At 46.2% G+C, this 19,547-nt stretch overlaps 1 protein-coding gene across 1 annotated transcript in view; it reads left to right on the top strand.

Moving 5' to 3' along the window:
• The window catches only part of LOC133363694 (uncharacterized), a 77,748-nt gene extending 64,401 nt beyond the window's left edge, over positions 1 to 13,347 (top strand). The window contains exons 8-9 of the mRNA XM_061582961.1: positions 8,638 to 8,745; positions 13,296 to 13,347. Coding sequence (XP_061438945.1) covers positions 8,638 to 8,745; positions 13,296 to 13,347 — 160 coding nt within the window. The remainder of the gene's footprint in view (positions 1 to 8,637; positions 8,746 to 13,295) is intronic.
• The last annotated feature ends 6,200 nt before the right edge of the window (positions 13,348 to 19,547 follow it).

A 19,547-nucleotide genomic window follows, 5' to 3' on the forward strand; every position in this document is an offset into this window, starting at 1 on the left:
TAGCATGTCTGCATCTTCTTGTTGTGCCTTTTTGAGTTCCTCTTCCCATGAAGGCTGGCATGCTCCCAACTTTAATTTCTCTGGCGGGATCACGTACTGAGGCTGGTCCTCGGGTTCACTTTCTTTGTATTGTGGCTGTCTGGATAAGGCATCCGCTCTCTGGTTTTTGGCTTGGGCATGGTACGTAATCTTGAAGTTAAACCTAGTGAAGAACTGGGACCATCTTATCTGTCTCTGGTTCAGCTTTCTGGCTGTTTGGAGGCTTTCAAGATTCTTGTGGTCGGAGCGCACTTCAATCTGATGAGAGGCCCCCTCTAGGTATTGTCTCCAGTTTTCAAAAGAATGCTTGAGGGCCAACAGTTCCTTCTCCCAAACTGTGTAGTTCTTCTCTGCAGGCTTTAACTTCCAAGAGAAGTACGCACAGGGGTGCAGCTCCTTCCCTTCTTGGTCTAATTGCAGAAGTACCCCCCCGATGGCAAAATCCAAAGCGTCTGCTTCCATGACGAAAGGGCGGTTCGGATCAGCAAAGCGCAGAATGGGCTCAGTAGCAAACCTTCTCTTCAGCTCTTCAAAGGCCTCGGTGGCGTTCTCTATCCATTGAAACTTCTTCTTCCCCCTTAAACAGTCAGTCAGAGGAGCTGTTAATTTGGAAAACCCTGGAATGAACTTTCTGTAATAATTGGCAAACCCTAAAAACCATTGTACATCCTTTTTGGTGACAGGTTGGCCCCAGTCCAATATACAGCTTACTTTCCCTGGGTCCATCTCCACACCTTCCGCTGAGATTCGATACCCAAGGAAGTCTAGAGACTTGAGGTCAAATCCACATTTCTCTAACTTAGCATACAGGTGATTGTCTCTCAGTCTCTTCAACACCATTTTCACATGCTGGTCGTGGTCTTCCTGGTTCTTTGAGAACACCAGAATATCATCCAAGTAACAGATTACATACGTGTCCAACAGGTCCCTAAACACATCGTTCATGAACTTTTGAAAAACTCCTGGACTTCCACAAAACCCGAACTGCATGACCAGGTACTCAAACTGACCATAAGCGGTCAAGAATCCCGTTTTCCATTCATCTCCCTCCTTCATTCTGATCAGATTGTATGCTCCTCTCAAATCCAGCTTTGTGAAGATTTTTGCGGAGCGCAGTCGATCCAGCAACTCTGAGATCAGGGGCAGCGGGTAGCTGTTAGGGATGGTGATCTGGTTCAATGCACGATAGTCATTACAAGGCCTGAGTTCCCCCCCTTCTTTTTCACAAACAATAGTGGCGCTCCAGCAGGGGACTGTGAGGGGCGTATGAATCCTCGCCTCAGGTTTTTATCCAGGAATTCCTTCAGGGCCTCCCTCTCAATCTCTGTGAGAGAGTAGATTCTCCCCGATGGGATGCTGGCTCCTGGCACGAGATCAATCGCACAATCGTAAGGGCGGTGGGGGGTTAAAGTCTCTGCCTCTTTTTCATCAAACACATCTTTGAATTCTTCATACTTCGGCGTCATGGTCACTTGCTCGATCTCTTGCACTGCCCCCGCTAAGGTGTTCTTGATTCCTTCAGGTTGACAGTTCTCCTGGCAATACTGTGAGGTGAACCACACCACCGCCTCCTTCCAACTTATTTTGGGTTCATGCTTTGCTAGCCAGGGCATTCCCAGAATCACCTCAAAGTTCGAGAGATCTGACACGTATAGCGAAATGAACTCTTCATGCCCAGGGATTTGAAGTTTCACTTCCTCCGTGGCTTGTGTCACCCCTCCTGACTTCAGGGGTCTCCCATCGATGGTCTCCACAGCTAGGGGAGCGTCCAGTTTCCACCGGGAAATTCCATGATGCTTGACTAGCTTTGCATCAATAAAATTTGTGGAGGCTCCACTGTCAATTAAGGCAGTGGAATTAAACACCACTCCTCTGGAAGTTGTAATCCAAATAGGCAAGACCAACACCCCTTTTGAGGGAGGTTGGATCATTGGGGGGCCTTTATACAACGCTGCCCCCAGTCCACCGGCCTGCACGTGGACTGGGTGTTCTAGTTTCCCGATGGCTCGGCTTTCCCCCCTTTCAGTCCACAGTCTCTGGCCACATGGCCCGGCTTTGAACAATAAAAGCATAAACGTTCCCGGCGTCGTCTTTCCTTTTCTTCTTCCGACAGTCTTGGCCTAGCCCCTCCCTGTCCCTCAGTTGCATTACCTGTCATTCCTGCAGTGGGAAGGGTCTTGCTGCGGGATGCCGAGGCTGAGTATCTCGGGACCTCCTGCTTCCTTTCCAGGCGCCTTCCTTCCATCCGGTGATCTATCTGTAGGCATAGCCGGATGAGCCCTGGTAGGTCAGTGGGGGGGGAGGTCCTGGCCAACTCATCCAGGATTTCAGCATTTAATCCACTCCGGTACATAAACATCAGGGTGGCGTCATTGTAACCCATTTCCTGGGACAGAATTTTAAAAGCGTTAGTGTACTCAGAAACCGTCCCTTTAGCTTGCTTCAGAGCGCCTAGCTGTCGCGCTACTGTTTCAGCTCTTTGCGGGTCTTGAAACATCTCGGTCATCTCCTGTATAAATCCTCTGTACCTTCTTAAAACAGTATCCTTTCTCACGAGATACGGAGTCACCCATTTTGCAGCTTCTCCCTCCAGGAGGCTAATCACAAAAGCTACTTTAGCCCCATCGTCTGGAAATTCCGTGTGCCTGACATCCAGATATAACTCACATTGAGCCACAAAGGTTGCCAACTGATCACTTTGTCCCGCGTATTTTGGGGGCAGTCCAATGGGAACCTTTACTGCTGCAGCTGGAGGGGCTGTTCGCATCTGGTCTATCGTGGCCTTCAAGGTTTCATTATCTGTCTTCAGCACCTTGACTGCTGCTAGCAGGGCTTGAACATCCGTCTGCAAATCAGCTACCCTAGTCCTCAAGAGTTTCACTTCTTCCGTCTCAGAAGTGGGGTTCGTCCCCCCCGCTGCTCCCTTTGACATCTTGTCCCAGTCAAGTGAAGAGAGCGTTGAGGGTGATTTAGGTGGCTCTGTCAAGCTGTCAGGCCCAGGATGAGACTCAGGAACCAGACCAGAGGTTGTAAGTAATTCGTGTTTTATTAGGGTAATGTCAAAGCATAGACTGAGTCTTCTCATGAAGCGATACAGGGATACAGGTCCTGCGGCATTGGGAGAAAGTTGACAGAGCAAGGGACTTCTTCCCGCCTGTTCTTTAAGAAGGGGCTAAACGGGCGCGTAATCTTTTGCTCCTCCTTAACTGCTCCTCAGGTACTGCCCACCTTCCCCCCTTCTCTCCTGTCTTTTCAGCTGTCTGCGTGTGCGCGGTGAGGGGGGAAGCATCACCCCCTCCTCTTCTGAAGTTTCCGATTCCAGGATGGGGGATAGGGGAGGGGCTGATGGTAAACTGCCTCCCCGCTTTTCTGCTGTGGGCAGCCCTCCCTCTTCCCCCTCTTGCTCTGAGCTTCGCAGAAGGGGAGGCGTGAGAATGTCCAGGGAGGATTCCGAAACTTCAAAGCCCTCAGGCTCCCCGTTGCTAGGCAACCCTATCACTGGCATTTCCTCTGTTTCGTCTTCACTCCAAAGGGGGGAAGTTCCTCCCCCTCCCCTCTGCCATCCATAGGAATCCTCTTGTTCCAACTCCCCGGGACCCCAGCTCGGCCTCCCGACAGTGATAGACAAAACAGGAACCCTGTTCACGTACCACCCACCCCACTGCCAAAAACCCTCACTGGACAAGGTGGTCCCAGCTTTGGTGTTGGAGAACACCCAAGTGATTGTATTGGGGGCTTTCAGCATTCACACTGAGGCTGCCTTGTCATGTTCAGTTTGGGATTTCAAGGCTTCCACAGCACTCGGGTCCTGCTTGCGGGCTTCCCCCAGGCACCTGGTTGGCTACTGTGAGAACAGGATGCTGGACTAGATGGGCCACTGGCCTGATCCAGCAAGCTCTTCTTATGTTCTTATGTTCTTAACCATGGAGCTGTCTCAATCCACCCACTGGCCCTGTTCAGGCTCCAGGTCACACTTTATAGTTCGCTTTTGCCAGAGAGCAAACTGAATGCTGGCATGTGAATATCATGTTCTACTTCATATATTGTCTTGATCTTTTTTGAGGTTAGACACCATCAGTTTGAAAAAAAATGTTTGTGCTAGATTCATCACTATTAAATGTACCTCTACATAGGAACATGCTTTGTTTCTCAGATGTTTTAAAATGTTTTTAGTGGTATGTTTCTTATTTGCCACCCTGGGCTCCTTCTGGGAGGGAGGGCGGCATATAAATGTAATTAACTAATTGATAATAATGATAATAATAACTCAGACCATTGGCCCATCTAGCTCAGCATCCTCTACACTGACTGGCAGCCATTCTACGAAGTTCCAGGCAGGGTTCTCTCTCAGCTCTATCTGGAGATTTTGGGGACTGAACTTAGGTTCTCCTGCACATACAACAGGTGCTCTGCCAGTGAGCTATGGCCCCTCCCCCTGCATTTCCCCCTATCTATTTCCAGAAATCATCATCCAAATCTCTCTCTTCCATTTATGCCAATAAGCTGTAAACCTCTATTCTAGGAGTAGCCAACATGGTGTCCCCCAGATGTTATTGGAGGACAATAACATCAGCCTCAGCCAGCAAGGTGAGCAATCAGGAATGATGGGAACTGAAGTCCATGTTGACTTACCCTTGTTGTACTCTATTTCTGATTAACACAGAAATTCAAAGTTTTTTTTATTTTATTTTATTTTTTAAAAAACCACTCCTCATTCAATATCAGAGTTAGGGCTATCTCATGCTGGCTCAAACTCCACCAACTCTGGGAATGAAAAGCTAAGGCTGATGCTCTGACAGACATGCTCCATGATCAGCAATTATGCAATGGCACAAATTGTAGCAGCTTAGAACTTTCCAAACATCCACACTTTTCCTGGGTCTTTCAGACTCAAATCCTGATGGAGAGGATGGAGTGCCTGGGACAAGTAAAGAGGCCCCATGTCCTCAAACTCAGTCCTATTGCCTTATGAAGCATCTGAGCCTAACTGTATCGTTAGAGGAATCCTCCCGCTAACCGGCCCATGCCTGTTCGTTGCATACATCAGTAGCTGACAGGATGGGTTAAAAAGTAGGATATGAGGTGTAGGGTCAACAGTGGTGCTAATGCCAGTGACTGGGGGGAGGTTGCTGATTTTCCTAGTACCATTATGATCTGATGGTGCAAGTCATGAGGAATGGCAAAGCAACTTTTGAGATTAGTCCGCCTCTTGCACAGTGGGGAGGAGAGCCTGGCTAGGAGTCCAGAGTCTGTGAGTTCAAATCCCTGCTCATGTCTCCTGGGTGTCAAGGGCCAGCTAAAGATCACCCCCACAGGGAGTGGCTCAGGGGTGACTTGGCCTGCCCCCTGTGCAGCCGTGGGCAAGCCGCATAGTCCCAAGGAGCCCAGTTGCCCCCTGGCTGGCACTTGCGGACAAGGAAGGGGCTGGCTTGTGCAGCTGTGGCAAGCTGAGCAGGCCCTCATCAGCTGGGGAGGACTAGCCTCAGAGGGAGGCAATGGGAAACCCCCTCTGGATACCGCTTACCATGAAATCCCTGTTCATAGGGTCGCCGTAAGTCGGGATCGACTTGAAGGCAGTCCATTTCCATTTTTCATAGATTTGAAAGACAAGATGCATCTTGACAGTGTATGGGAGTGGTGGATGCATTGGTCTGGAGCAGAACTGGGTTGCAAAGGAAGTGGTGTTCTGGAAGATGGGTGTTTAACCCACTTCTCACTGCTTCAACAGCAGCACAGTACCACCCAGCCCATTTCTTCCCAGTAAGCATCTCAAGTCCCAAAGATGTCTTATAGCATGCACTGTGGTGGAAACCTCAACATGGTAGTTTTTCTCTTGTTCATCATGTTGCAGTTATAAATCCAAAACGCTAGAACTCTCGTGTCATTCAGTCTTGCTGTAGTACTACACAAAATCTTCCTCTGCAGTGAACTAGTATAACAATACTGAAAGGAGCTTATAGAGCACACATGCTCATTCTTGGCAAAAACCAAGCTTTTGAGGGCATCTAGGGACATTTAGAAATTTGTCGTACACAACATTACAAAATGGTTGCCATGATTGAGCTGAGCTAGTCACAAAATGACTGTCATAGCAGAGGATGGGGTAATACCACAATCCCCCCAACTCTACCCATTAGACTTAAATGAGCTAGGGAAACAATAACTTTTGAATTGCTGCTCAGACTTTTATGAATCCAATAAAAGTGTATGTCCCTTAATAAAGGAGATCTGTAGTTTTCACAAAAAACGGAAGAAGTATATGCCTGGATAAAAAAGGGAGGTAAGAAGGCAATTATCCATTTTCAGCCATTTTAAATGTTCCACACTTGTGGCATCTGATATTGGATTGGTTTGAAATTTGGTTCGTTCGTAGACCTCATCAGGTACCTCAAGAATGCCCAATTTCAAGTTGTTAGCTCAGCAGGAACCATTTTCATAACCTATAGAAGTTTGAGGCTTATCGTGGCAGAACCTTTGATTTGCTCCTCACCTTAACTATTGGGCAGTTCTGTGCCCCAGTAATCTTAGCTATCGGACTTTTACTGTTCATAGGCATATAGGATTCCTCTATTAATTTGCTCATTTTAATTGCAAGATGTTAGAACTGACAAACAAAGAGCTAATTCTGCTCCACAATAACTGCTTGCACTGCTTGTTTTCCATATCTTGTTTAAAAAAATAAATTAAAGCAAAGCACATGTTTTAAAGATGGGCATTTATTTCTCATTAATTTCATAATATTAATTTCGTTTCTGTACCTATACCATTAAATCAGAAACGGGGAATCTCAGGCTGGGGAGGGGAAATGTTCACTGTCTGACCCTTGGCACACTTGCCTTGTGTTTGATCTGAGATAATGTCTCTTGTTCACCCGGATAGAAGATGGAGGTGTGTGTATAAATCCTTGACTTTTGCGTAGCTGGAACGTACTTATTGCACAAAAGTAAGAGTCGCGCAGTTGGCTTCATTCACATTTGCTCCTAGCCTCACTCACTCACTCTCTGCTGCTGGCCGCACCCACCACTGGCAGGCGGCCCTGGAAGGGTGAAAAAAATGCAGCCCACCCCTGCATTAAACCACTCCCAACTATTTGCCAGTGTACATGCTTCATAATATCTTGGGCTAATTACTAAAGTAACTCCTCCTCTTGTCCAAGGCAACTCCATTGTTGAAGGGATTTTTGGCCTCTTTCCTTCCCGACTAAACTTATTACATATATCTAGTCATTCTTTTATTATTATTATTGTTTATTATTATTTTTGTTTATTTCTACCCCGCCTTTCAGCCAAAAGGCCCTCAAGGTGGCTTATAAAAAAACACAAATATAAAAATACATCAATAAAATACATCAACACATCAATAAAACAATACAATTTACAATCTACAGTAGCCAGTACATAAATAAATAAATGTGGGTGAGAAGAAGGATGGGCACAGGAGAAGTCCAAAGGTTCATTAATTTCAGTGAATCTATTTTGAGTAGGGCTTAGTTGAATGCAACTCGTGGTGTTTAATTAACAGTTAAACAGATTCACAATAGTGTTATAGGTTTAGGGGTTTGAGCTGGATTATGTATTTGGGTCACCTCCAAGCCTATGATTCTGTCCCTGTAAGGTTGGAAACTGGAGCAGGAGGAACCTGCTAAGCTTATCAAACCAGTGTCTTTGTTAAGGCGATGGCTCTGGCCAAGTTTGACAAGCATCCTATCTGCATGACCAAAGAGATGCCCATGTTGCCATAGGAACTGGCTGGTGATGCTCTTTCAGAAGGGGGTAGACTTCTCTGCCCTCACCTAGATGGAAGTCATTTTGTAGGCAGGAGAACAATAGCCCAGGAGCTGATCTGGACCTGGGAGCTGGAAAGAGACAGGACTGACTCTGTGCTGAATCCAAAGCTATGGCTCTGGGGACTCCCCTGGAAACCGAATGAAGAAACACGGTCTGTTGGAGTGTTAATGTCCTTTTCATCTTATGCTCAGGCTGTATATATGTGTAAATAAAACCATGTATCCTAAAGACACCACAGTCTCCACTTGCCAGTGACCTTCATTCCAAGGAAATTGAACCCTGAGTAAGCGCTTGAAACCCTGAAATCTTTTACTCAGAGAGTAGGGTGTGTGCAACAATAGGTTTTCTATTTCTTAGCAACAGAGCCCCCAAATGTAAACAATCCATCCAAAGTATAAATGGGTTTAGATGTGTGAAAGAGAGAAGCTCTGTTCAGGCTTTCCGTGCAAGGGGAGGGATGAGCAAGCTATCTCTGCCCATCATCCTCTGTGATTTCAGTGGCGACTATCTGAAGTGGGGAAACCTCTTATATATGTGAAGGATTTTGTGTGATGCTGACACATGGAGAAGCAGAGTTCTCTGTCAAGGAGGGAGCCAACAGAAGAAGAAGCAGGTTCTTCACTTCAGACAGTTGCCTTTGAACTTGCAATGGGGATGGGAGACAGAGCTGGCAGGCTTATTCCCACACCACCTGCCTCATGCATGGAGTTTCTAGTTTCCAATAACACCTGAGTAGGGAGGGAGGTTAGTTAATGCTAAGTACAAAAGGAAGTAGACATCTAGGTTAATTAATGCTGCCTTTTCTTTTCAGATACTGGGATACAACAACGTCACAGCCAAATAATAAAGGGTATGCAGGTCCAGGAACTAAGAACTGTGTTGCAATAAGAGCAAATTGTGGAAATCAGTTGAAATGTTGGTATGATAGCTTCTGCAATTCACAAAAAAGGTGTATTTGTAAGATGAAACCTGAATCAAGGTGGATTAAATGAAACTGGATTCCATGATCTCTGCAAAAAAATTTTTTGATGGAACAAGCCCCTCCCCCCTTTTTAAATGCAGAAGCCACTAAAAAAAGTACAGCTATGGAACTGGAATAGAGAAGGGCTCGACGCTGACATCAGGACTCAACAACACTGTCAATTCTGCTTCCTCAGCATTAAAGAGTTCATATTTGGCAACTGCAAAGTCTTAGATGGCCACAAAAAGAAAGCATGGAAGAATTCAATCATAGTCCCTTTGCTATCGCAATTAATTAACTGAGGTTGCAGTCCTACGGTAGGTATGGAGAGAGAACTGATGGTGGTTGAATCATCCATCCAAAGCTGTGCTGGGTTCACACCAACAGGGTAAAAGTAAGGAATGAGCAAGGCTGTTAGGCTTCTCCACCATTGTTGTCTTTTCCAAAAGAAAAGAAAACTCCCATTTTGGGCTGGCGTTGTTCTCTTCCTGGTTTGGGGGCATGTTAAGAGATGGAAGTGTGTTGGATACCTTAGATCTAAGTCTTTTCCTGGGCCGCTGCTGCTGCCGTGCCCCTCTTTTGATCCTACTAATGTCGGAGCGCTTATGTCAGCCAGGCAATAAGATCTAAGTTCTCCCTCTCTGAGGTAAGAGAGCTCTCTCTCTCTCTCTCTCTGGTCTCAGAGAGGCCCCCAGCTGCTTCCTATGGCTCCTGGGACCCTTAAGGGCCATAGGATTTCTGGGTTAGTATATCAAACAGCATTTGCTTCTTTACTTATGTACTTCTGATTTCCATCTTGCCGCTCTCATCCTGATTAACTACATCAGCCTTCACCAACCTGGTGCCTTCCAGAAGTTTTGGGTTATAATTCCCATCAGCCCCCCCCCCCATTTCACATGGCTGAGCCTGATGGGAGTTGTAGTCCAAAACATCTGGAAGGCACCAGGTTGGTGAAAGCTAAACTCTACAAGGTTTAACAAGACTATTGTGATGTTAAATCAGCCTTCCCCAAGCTGGGTGGACCTGATTGGATTATAGGCACCAAGCTGGGGGAAGCTGTCTTAGATCAACATTTCCCAAATGCTGCAACAAGAGTCTCTCTTCTAAGGGGTTGAGGGCAGCAAGGCCTTTCTATTAGCCTGTCGTTAAACTACCAATTAAACAACATTTAGGGTGCAATCCAACTCCTATTTACGCCAGACTGAGGTGAGTTGGATACTGCAGACCTCCAGCTCAGCTGGGTGGGTCCCACTCAGCAGGGCTATGCTGGCATAAGCCCCTCATCCCTGCTCAGCTGGAGGTCCACCGTGGAAGCCTAGACAGAAGCCGGCAGAAGTTGGCAAAAGGTCTGCAAAAGGGGTGTTCTGTGAGTGTGTTGGAGGAGGTGCCGAGGTGGGAGGACTTACATGATATCCAGGTCCTTTCGGCTCTGTCATGTGGGCCTTCACTGTGGCAGCCGGTACACCCAGAAAAGGGATGATGGAAGGAAACATGTATTTCCTTTCCATCCACCAGGTCCTGCTGGCACAGCCAGCGTTCTCCTCTTCATGAGGCCTCCAAGAGGCAGCTTGATGCGGCGGCCCCTTCCACTCGCATTGCCCCCACTGGCCTCCAACAAGTTGGACTGCTCTGCCCAGCAGTTTAATAGCAATCACTAAAACTGGCATTGTGAATGTGCACCACTGAGGGAGAGGTGACCAGATGCTGAGATCACTTAGAAAAATTCATATAAAAGTCATGAGCCACAAAGGAATTTCATTTCATGACAGGGGAAGGCATAACCTGCAAAGAATATGAAAGGAGAATCAATTGTACATTATACATAAATTACTCTCAGGAAAAAGAAAACATAAGCAACAGCGTATGCAGAAGGAAAATAAAGTGAAACAGTATTTGTTAAAGCAGCATGTAAAGTGGTCATTACATGCAAGGACTGCATTCAGGGATTACAGTGGGCAAGATTAAAATTACCTACAATTGAACCATAGCTAAAGCCTGCATTGGCCAACCTGCATTCCACCAGCCCTCTAGTTTAAAGAGTAATCTCCACAACAGGACTTACTTCTGAGAAAATATGCACTATGAATCTCTGGTTTTCCTAACTGTAAAGCCTTTTAGTTCAGGAAAAGAACATAGCTACCATTCCTGAGGGGAATTCCAGGAAACAGGCTCCTGTGGTCTTAGATGCAAGTTATAGAGCTCAGTCTGGTGTCCCGGAACATCCAGAAAGAAGCATAGTGAGAAATTCAGAAGTGCAGGGTCCCTTCATGATAGTCACTGCCTCACCTCCTTCTCAGATTATAGAATAATCTGGCTCATTTTGAATACCACTTTCTGCCTCTCTATCACTGCCACCATTTGACTGTCCTTTCTCACCGTGAGAGATATTGACTTATTGAATTAAGCGTTTGCATGTTCATCTCCAGGGTTGGCTCTAGGATAAACAGCACCCTGCGTGAGGAGTCCCTTTGGCACACACACCCTCACTCCGCGGCTACCTGTTCAGGGTTACCCAGAGAGTTTATGGGGCCTGGTGCAGGTGTGAAGTTTGGGGCCCTACTGCTGCCCCCGACAAGGACCCATGCACAGATGTACAAAACTTGAGAGCCACATGCGAGTATGATTGCATGCGCAGACTGCATGTGCGAATTCTCGCTTGCAGGTCCTCCTTGCCCTGGGGTCACGCAGAATGATGGATGTGCTTCATGTTTTCTGTCACTGCCAAGAGGTGTTGGAGTGCAGAAGTGCTGTAGTTCAGTGGGCAGCGCATGTGCTTTCCATGCAGCAGGTCCCAGATTCAGTCCCTGACATCTGCAGGCAGGGGTGGGAACGATTCCCTGGCTGCAACCCTGCCGCTCAGTGTCGGCAGTACTGTGTAAATGGATCAATGGTTTGATTTCCATATAAGAAACCTTCCTGTGCCCCTAACTTGTATTAATGTACAATGTCTAGTATACTTTAAGTGGTTTTGTACGTGATGATGAAGAGGCTGCAAGAGTGTGAAAGAGGAATATTCTAAATATTTGCAGACACTTCAAACAAGAATCCTAACACCAATTGCTGTTACACCAATTAGGTCAGTTCTTTTTGTGGGGAAGGGAGAATGAGTGAGTGACCATCATCTAAAACTAAATGAGTAGCTTTCAATGAAACACCACATTCTAGTTTACAGTTGGCAAGAAGAGTGCCTGAAACTGGAAAGGCTTTGTCTGTGAAAACTCCCAGCTCAGGTGTGTCAACTATTATGAAGAGTTACAGCCCGTGCAGAGTTATGAGGGCAAATTAGGACCCCATAAAACAGGCTCTGCAAAAACTCACAGCTCTCATGGGCAAAGGGCACTTGTGGGATGTTCTCAGGAGAGCCAGGAGCTGGGGGTCTACAAGCATGTGCCCTGATGTCAAATCGCTTGAGCCAATTTTTAAAAAGCCAGTGAACAAACAGCTCCACCTCGGATAGTCCATTTTTCTGCCATCGCTGTTAAGATTACTGAGTCCCCAAACCCTGAGATCCAGCTCTTGTGACCAGATGGCTGCTACCAACTTATCAGGGCCAAAACCAACCCTGCAAGGTAGAACACTGCCACCACCAGTTTGGGACAGGAGACTCTCAAACCTTCAACGGACATCCCTAGGTTTCCAAATAAGCAAGCGCTAAAGACCAGGCTTTCTGCTTGCTGGAGTCCCGGGGAAGCTAGATACACAGTAGAAGCAGCCAAGTTTGGCCAAAAATCTGGATTCAGTACTGAGGCTTACCTGAAAGAACATACACCCATAAAGATGAGATAGCTTTATTAAAAATATAATTATGAATAGCAGCATAAAAAATCATAACTGACACATAAGCTAGAATTGTTATACAGTCTCTGGATTCTGCTTAGTAGCCTGCGGCCTATGTTCAAAAGGGCCAATTTGTTCCGAAGGCAGCGACAGGATATAAAATCAAAGGCTGCCTGGAAGTCTACAAAGGTGGTATAGAGCGTGTTGTATGGACATGAGCTTTTTGTCCTCAAGTGTGAATTTTTGCTAACAGAAAACAATGATATTGTTTCATGGGTCCATGGGTCTTCTCGGCATTCTTGGGTTTCAGTCCCATGAGGTAGGGAATCTCTCACTACTGCTACAAACCGCCCTGGGCTCCTGCTGCGAGGAAGGGCGGGATATAAACCAAATAATAAATAAATAAGTAAATGCAAACCACATTGTGGGGCATGTTTTCACTGTCTCTGCGTGGCTGAGCATCAGCCTCTTGCTTGCTGTCATTCTTCCTCTGCAGGCTGTCCTCCAGCCTCAACCTCAAGTGCCTGAAAGCAGTTCCATAATTCCACGGGTGTCTTCCAGCTCTTCTGCTCCTCTCACCCTTTTTCATGGAGTTTCCTCCACTTCGTGGTTCCTCTCCTCAGCACTCTCCTCTTCTGCTTCAACTTGCTGTTGTTCTTCCACCTCCTGTACTTCTCTTTGCTGCTGTTGTTCCAGTGTTCTTTCTAAGAAGTGTTTGTCTCCTTTTATAGTCTTGAGTACGGCCACCTGCTGCTCCAGGTTTCTCACTTCTTCTTCCAATAGCACCACCAGCTTGCACTTCTTGCACGTGCAAGCCACGTTGTCCTCAGTCAAGAAAACAAACATTGCACATACCTTGCAGGTCACCACCACTGGAGTGTCTTTCCTGTCCATAGTCTCTATTACCTATTCCTTCCTTCCTTCCTTCCTTGTTGGAGAATTTTGTATTTCTCCTTGAGTTCTTTTGCTGGGGGTCCTTGAATAAAATATTTTGAAGACACAGGCTTGGAGCAAACAGGTAGGCCTTTATCGGTTGACAAGTGTACACTTGGTCAGTCTCCCTCTGAGTGAGTGGAGAACTGCAACATGGCACTGGTTGCCTGGGGTTTTTATACATTTCAGGACAAAGACTTTAGCATCTACCAATCAGGATTTAACACATCAGAATGACATAGACACGATACTATTACACAGGCATTTTGCATAGGTACATTGTACTTTAACACATCAGAATGACATAGACATGACAGTATTACACAGGCATTTGCACAGGTACTTTGTACTTTCTGCATCATGGTCTAGTGAATTTGGTGTTCTAATGAATTTGGCAATGTTCAGTACTTCACATGAAAGTACATTTTCACTATGAGCTAAGCATTTTAGTTAATGCAATCCTTTCTACGTCTTGGAGAGTACAGGGATGTTCAGTATTTGTTCAGTGTTATCAGTTGTTCAGAGTACAAATACAAACCAGCATAGTCAGGGGAGATAGCTCCAAAGAGAAAAAGATCTGGCTTCCTGCTAAACTATTAAATTGTCATAAACCTTTATAGCTTTGTAAAAGAATATATTTTGCTCATTGTTTATGTATATTGAATTCCCCATTAGCTATACATGTATGTATATATAAAATTCCCCGTCATCCTTCCTTCCTTCCTTCCTTCCTTCCTTCCTTCCTTCCTTCCTTCCTTCCTTCCTTCCTTCCTTCCTTCCTTCCTTCCTTCCTTCCTTCCTTCCTTCCTTCCTTCCTTCCTTCCTTCCTTCCTTCCTTCCCACATGTACTGCTTTGTGCTGTCTTCCTTGAAGATTAACAGGAGAGTCCCACTGGTCTGTGATGCATGCTACCAAATTGTTTTGTTAGGGACCTCCCCCTTGACCTCCTCCGTCGAACTTGGATGAGGAGGTGCAGAGAAACCTCATCAGATTTGCAGATGATACACAATTGGGAGGGATAGCTAATACCCTGGAAGACAGAAACAAAGATCAAAGTGATCTTGATAGGTTAAGAACATAAGAACATAAGAAAAGCCTGCTGGATCAGGCCAGTGGCCCATCTAGTCCAGCATCCTGTTCTCACAGTGGCCAACCAGGTGCCTGGGGGAAGCCCGCGAGCAGGACCCGAGTGCAAGAACACTCTCCCCTCCTGAGGCTTCCGGCAACTGGTTTTCAGAAGCATGCTGCCTCTGACTAGGGTGGCAGAGCACAGCCATCATGGCTAGTAGCCATTGATAGCCCTGTCCTCCATGAATTTGTCTAATCTTCTTTTAAAGCCATCCAAGCTGGTGGCCATTACTGCATCTTGTGGGAGCAAATTCCATAGTTTAACTATGCGCTGAGTAAAGAAGTACTTCCTTTTGTCTGTCCTGAATCTTCCAACATTCAGCTTCTATGAATGTCCATGAGTTCTAGTATTATGAGAGAGGGAGAAGAACTTTTCTCTATCCACTTTCTCAATGCCATGCATAATTTTATACACTTCTATCATGTCTCCTCTGACCCGCCTTTTCTCTAAACTAAAAAGCCCCAAATGCTGCAACCTTTCCTCGTAAGGGAGTCGCTCCATCCCCTTGATCATTCTGGTTGCCCTCTTCTGAACCTTTTCCAACTCTATAATATCCTTTCTGAGATGAGGCGACCAGAACTGTACACAGTATTCCAAATGCGGCTGCACCATAGATTTATACAACGGCATTATGATATCGGCTGTTTTATTTTCAATACCTTTCCTAATTATTGCTAGCACAGAATTTGCCTTTTTCACAGCTGCCGCACACTGGGTCGACATTTTCATAGTGCTGTCCACTACAACCCCGAGGTCTCTCTCCTGGTCGGTCACCGCCAGTTCAGACCCCATGAGCGTATATGTGAAATTAAGATTTTTTGCTCCAATATACATAATTTTACACTTGTTTACACTGAATTTCATTTGCCATTTTTCCGCCCATTCACTCAGTTTGGAGAGGTCTTTTTGGAGCTCTTCGCAATCCCTTTTTGTTTTATCAACCCTGAACAATTTAGTGTCATCAGCAAACTTGGCCACTTCACTGCTCACTCCTAATTCTAGGTCATTAATGAACAAGTTGAAAAGTACAGGTCCCAATACTGATCCTTGAGGGACTCCACTTTCTACAGCCCTCCATTGGGAGAACTGTCCATTTATTCCTACTCTCTGCTTTCTGCTTCTTAACCGATTCCTTATCCACAAGAGGACCTCTCCTCTTATTCCATGACTGCTAAGCTTCCTCAGAAGTCTTTGGTGAGGTACCTTGTCAAAAGCTTTTTGAAAGTCTAAGTACACTATGTCCACTGGATCACCTCTATCTATATGCTTGTTGACACTCTCAAAGAATTCTAATAGGTTACTGAGACAGGACTTTCCCTTGCAGAAGCCATGCTGGCTCTGCTTCAGCAAAGCTTGTTCTTCTATGTGCTTAGTTAATCTAGCTTTAATAATACTTTCTACCAGTTTTCCAGGGACAGAAGTTAAGCTAACTGGCCTGTAATTTCCGGGATCCCCTCTGGATCCCTTTTTGAAGATTGGCGTTACATTTGCCACTTTCCAGTCCTCAGGCATGGAGAAGGACCTGAGGGACAAGTTACATATTTTAGTTAGCAGATCCGCAATTTCACATTTCAGTTCTTTGAGAACTCTCGGGTGGATGCCATCCGGGCCCGGTGATTTGTCAGTTTTTATATTGTCCATAAAGCCTAGAACTTCCTCTCTCGTTACCACTATTTGTCTCAGTTCCTCAGAATCCCTTCCTGCAAATGTTAGTTCAGGTTCAGGGATCTGCCCTATATCTTCCACTGTGAAGACAGATGCAAAGAATTCATTTAGCTTCTCTGCAATCTCCTTATCATTCTTTAGTACACCTTTGACTCCCTTATCATCCAAGGGTCCAATCGCCTCCCTAGATGGTCTCCTGCTTTGAATGTATTTATAGAATTTTTATGTTCTTAGCAATGTGCTCCTCAAATTCTTTTTTAGCATCCCTTATTGTCTTCTTGCATTTCGTTTGCCAGAGTTTGTGTTCTTTTTTATTTTCTTCATTCGGACAAGACTTCCATTTTCTGAAGGAAGACTTTTTGCCTCTAAGAGCTTCCTTGACTTTGCTCATTAACCATGCTGGCATCTTCTTGGCCCTGGCAGTACCTTTTCTGATCTGTGGTATGCACTCCAGTTGAGCTTCTAATATTGTGTTTTTAAATAACTTCCAAGCATTTTCAAGTGATGTGACCCTCTGGACTTTGTTTTTCAGCTTTCTTTTTACCAATCCCCTCATTTTTGTGAAGTTTCCTCTTTTGACGTCAAATGTGACCATGTTGGATTTTCTTGGCAATTGGCCATTTACATGTATGTTTAATTTAATAGCACTATGGTCACTGCTCCCAATCGGTTCAACAACACTTACATCTCGCACCAGGTCCCGGTCCCCACTGAGGATTAAGTCCAGAGTTGCTGTCCCTCTGGTCGGTTCCATGACCAACTGGTATAGGGCATAGTCATTTAGAATTTCTAGAAATTTTGCTTCTTTGTCATGACTGGAACACATATGCGGCCAGTCTATGTCTGGGTAGTTGAAGTCACCCATTACTACCACATTTCCTAGTTTGGATGCTTCCTCAATTTCATATCTCATCTCAAGGTCTCCCTGAGCATTTTGATCAGGGGGACGATAGATCGTTCCCAGTATTAAGTCCCTCCTGGGGCACGGTATCACCACCCACAACGATTCTGTGGAGGAGTCTGCCTCTTTTGGGGTTTCGAGCTTGCTGGATTCAATGCCTTCTTTCATGTATAGAGCGACTCCACCACCAATACGTCCTTCCCTGTCCTTCCGATATAGTTTATATCCAGGGATAACCGTATCCCACTGGTTTTCTCCATTCCACCAGTTCTCTGTTATGCTCACTATATCAATGCTCTTCTCTAAGACCAAGCACTCCAGTTCTCCCATCTTGGTTCGGAGGCTCCTAGCATTAGCGTACAGGCACTTGTAAGCAGTGTCTCTCTTCAAATGTCTTTGGCACTTGTGGTTTGGCCTGTGGTAATTTTGCCCTTCTGAATTTATATCCTGTGCCCCTGCTCTCACAATGCATACTTCTAGGCCTACCCCTTTTAACATTTCATCATTTCTTTGGTCTTTATCCCAGGGGGGAGGTTTATTCCGAACCGGACCTTTCTCAGCTCCTGTCGGGTTTCCCCCCTCAGTCAGTTTAAAAGCTGCTCTACCACCTTTTTAATTTTAAGTGCCAGCAGTCTGGTTCCATTCTGGTTCAAGTGGAGCCCGTCCCTTTTGTACAGGCCCGGCTTGTCCCAAAATGTTCCCCAGTGCCTAACAAATCCAAACCCTTCCACCCGATGCCATCGTCTCATCCATGCATTGAGACTGCAAAGCTGTGCCTGTCTGGCTGGTCCTGCGTGTGGAACCAGTAGCATTTCAGAGAAAGCCACCTTGGAGGTCCTGGCTTTCAGCATCCTACCTAGCAACCTAAATTTTGCTTCCAGGACCTCACGGATGCATTTCCCCATGTCGTTGGTGCCAACGTGCACCACGACCACTGACTCCTCCCCAGCACTGTCTACCAAACTATCCAAATGACGGGCGATATCCGCAACCTTTGCACCAGGCAGGCAAAACACTTTGCAGTCTACACGCCCATCACACACCCCACTGTCTATGTTCCTAATGATCAAATCACCCACTACAAGGATCCTTCCACCCCCCAGAGATATATCCTCAGCACAAGAGGATAGCTGCTCATCCCCCAAGGAATGGGTCCCTTCTAAGGGATCGTTTCCCTCTTCCTCAGCTGGATGCTCTCCTTCCCTGAGACCATCATTCTCCATGATAGCAGAAGAGCTATCATCCTTGGAGTGGGACAAAGCTATAACGTCCCTGAAGGCCTCCTCCACACACCTCTCTGCCTCTCTCAGCTTTTCCAGGTCAGCCACCTTGGCCTCAAGGAAATGGAGTCATTTCTGGAGAGCCAGGAGCTCATTGCACCGAGAGCACACCTACAACTTCTGTCCAACAGGCAGATAGTCGTACATGCTGCAGGCAGTGCAAAACACTGGAAAGCCCCCACACCCCTGCTGGCTTCTTACCTGCATAGTTTTGTTTAAGGTTTATTACGTCAATGGGTTGGAAACTGCAGTTTAGTTGAGGTCAGGGAACAGACGGGCAGAGTGGAGGGCCCTGGCCTCCTCACCCTGCTGCTGAACTCACTCTGCTGCTGAACTCGACTTGACGCTTTGTCAGCTGGGGCTCTGCTGCTTAACTCGCCTTGACGCTCTGTCAGCTGGGGCTCTGCTGCTTAACTCGCCTTGATGCTCTGTCAGCTGGGGCTCTGCTGCTTACCTCGCCGTGACGCTTTGTCAGCTGGGGCTCTGCTGCTTAACTCGCCTTGATGCTTTGTCAGCTGGGGCTCTGCTGCTTAACTCGCCTTGACGCTTTGTCAGCTGGGGCCTTGATGCTTTGTCAGCTGGGGCTCCCTCTAGCTCGTGGAGCAGGTTCCCTCGATAGGGTGCTCTGAATTTATATGTGTGGCTGGTCCCTCCCAGCTACTGCTGCCAGCCAATGATGTGTTAATTGAGGCTGATGGCTCAACTATCAGCTGGGGCTTAACTCCTTAGGTTGGAGCATTGGGCTGAAAACAACAGAATGCCTTTCTCTGAAATAGACCCTGGAGATAGGATCAGAACCACTGTAAAACAGTGCCTCCAATACCCATCTCACCAAGTTGGCTCAGAAGGACACCATGGTCAATGATACCAAAAGCCGCCGAGAGATCAAGTAAGAATAACGTAATCACACTCCCGGTGTCCTTTTCCCAATACAGGTCATCCATCACGGTGTCCAAGGCTAATTCAGTCCCATAATGAGGCCTGAATCAAGATTGAAATGGATCAACATAATTGGTTTCATCCAAGAGCACTTCTTATGTTCTTCGATATTAAATTCTGATCCACTGTCAAGGGA

This window comes from Rhineura floridana, chromosome 9 (genome assembly GCF_030035675.1).
Source record: "Rhineura floridana isolate rRhiFlo1 chromosome 9, rRhiFlo1.hap2, whole genome shotgun sequence".
Classification (NCBI taxonomy): domain Eukaryota; kingdom Metazoa; phylum Chordata; class Lepidosauria; order Squamata; family Rhineuridae; genus Rhineura; species Rhineura floridana.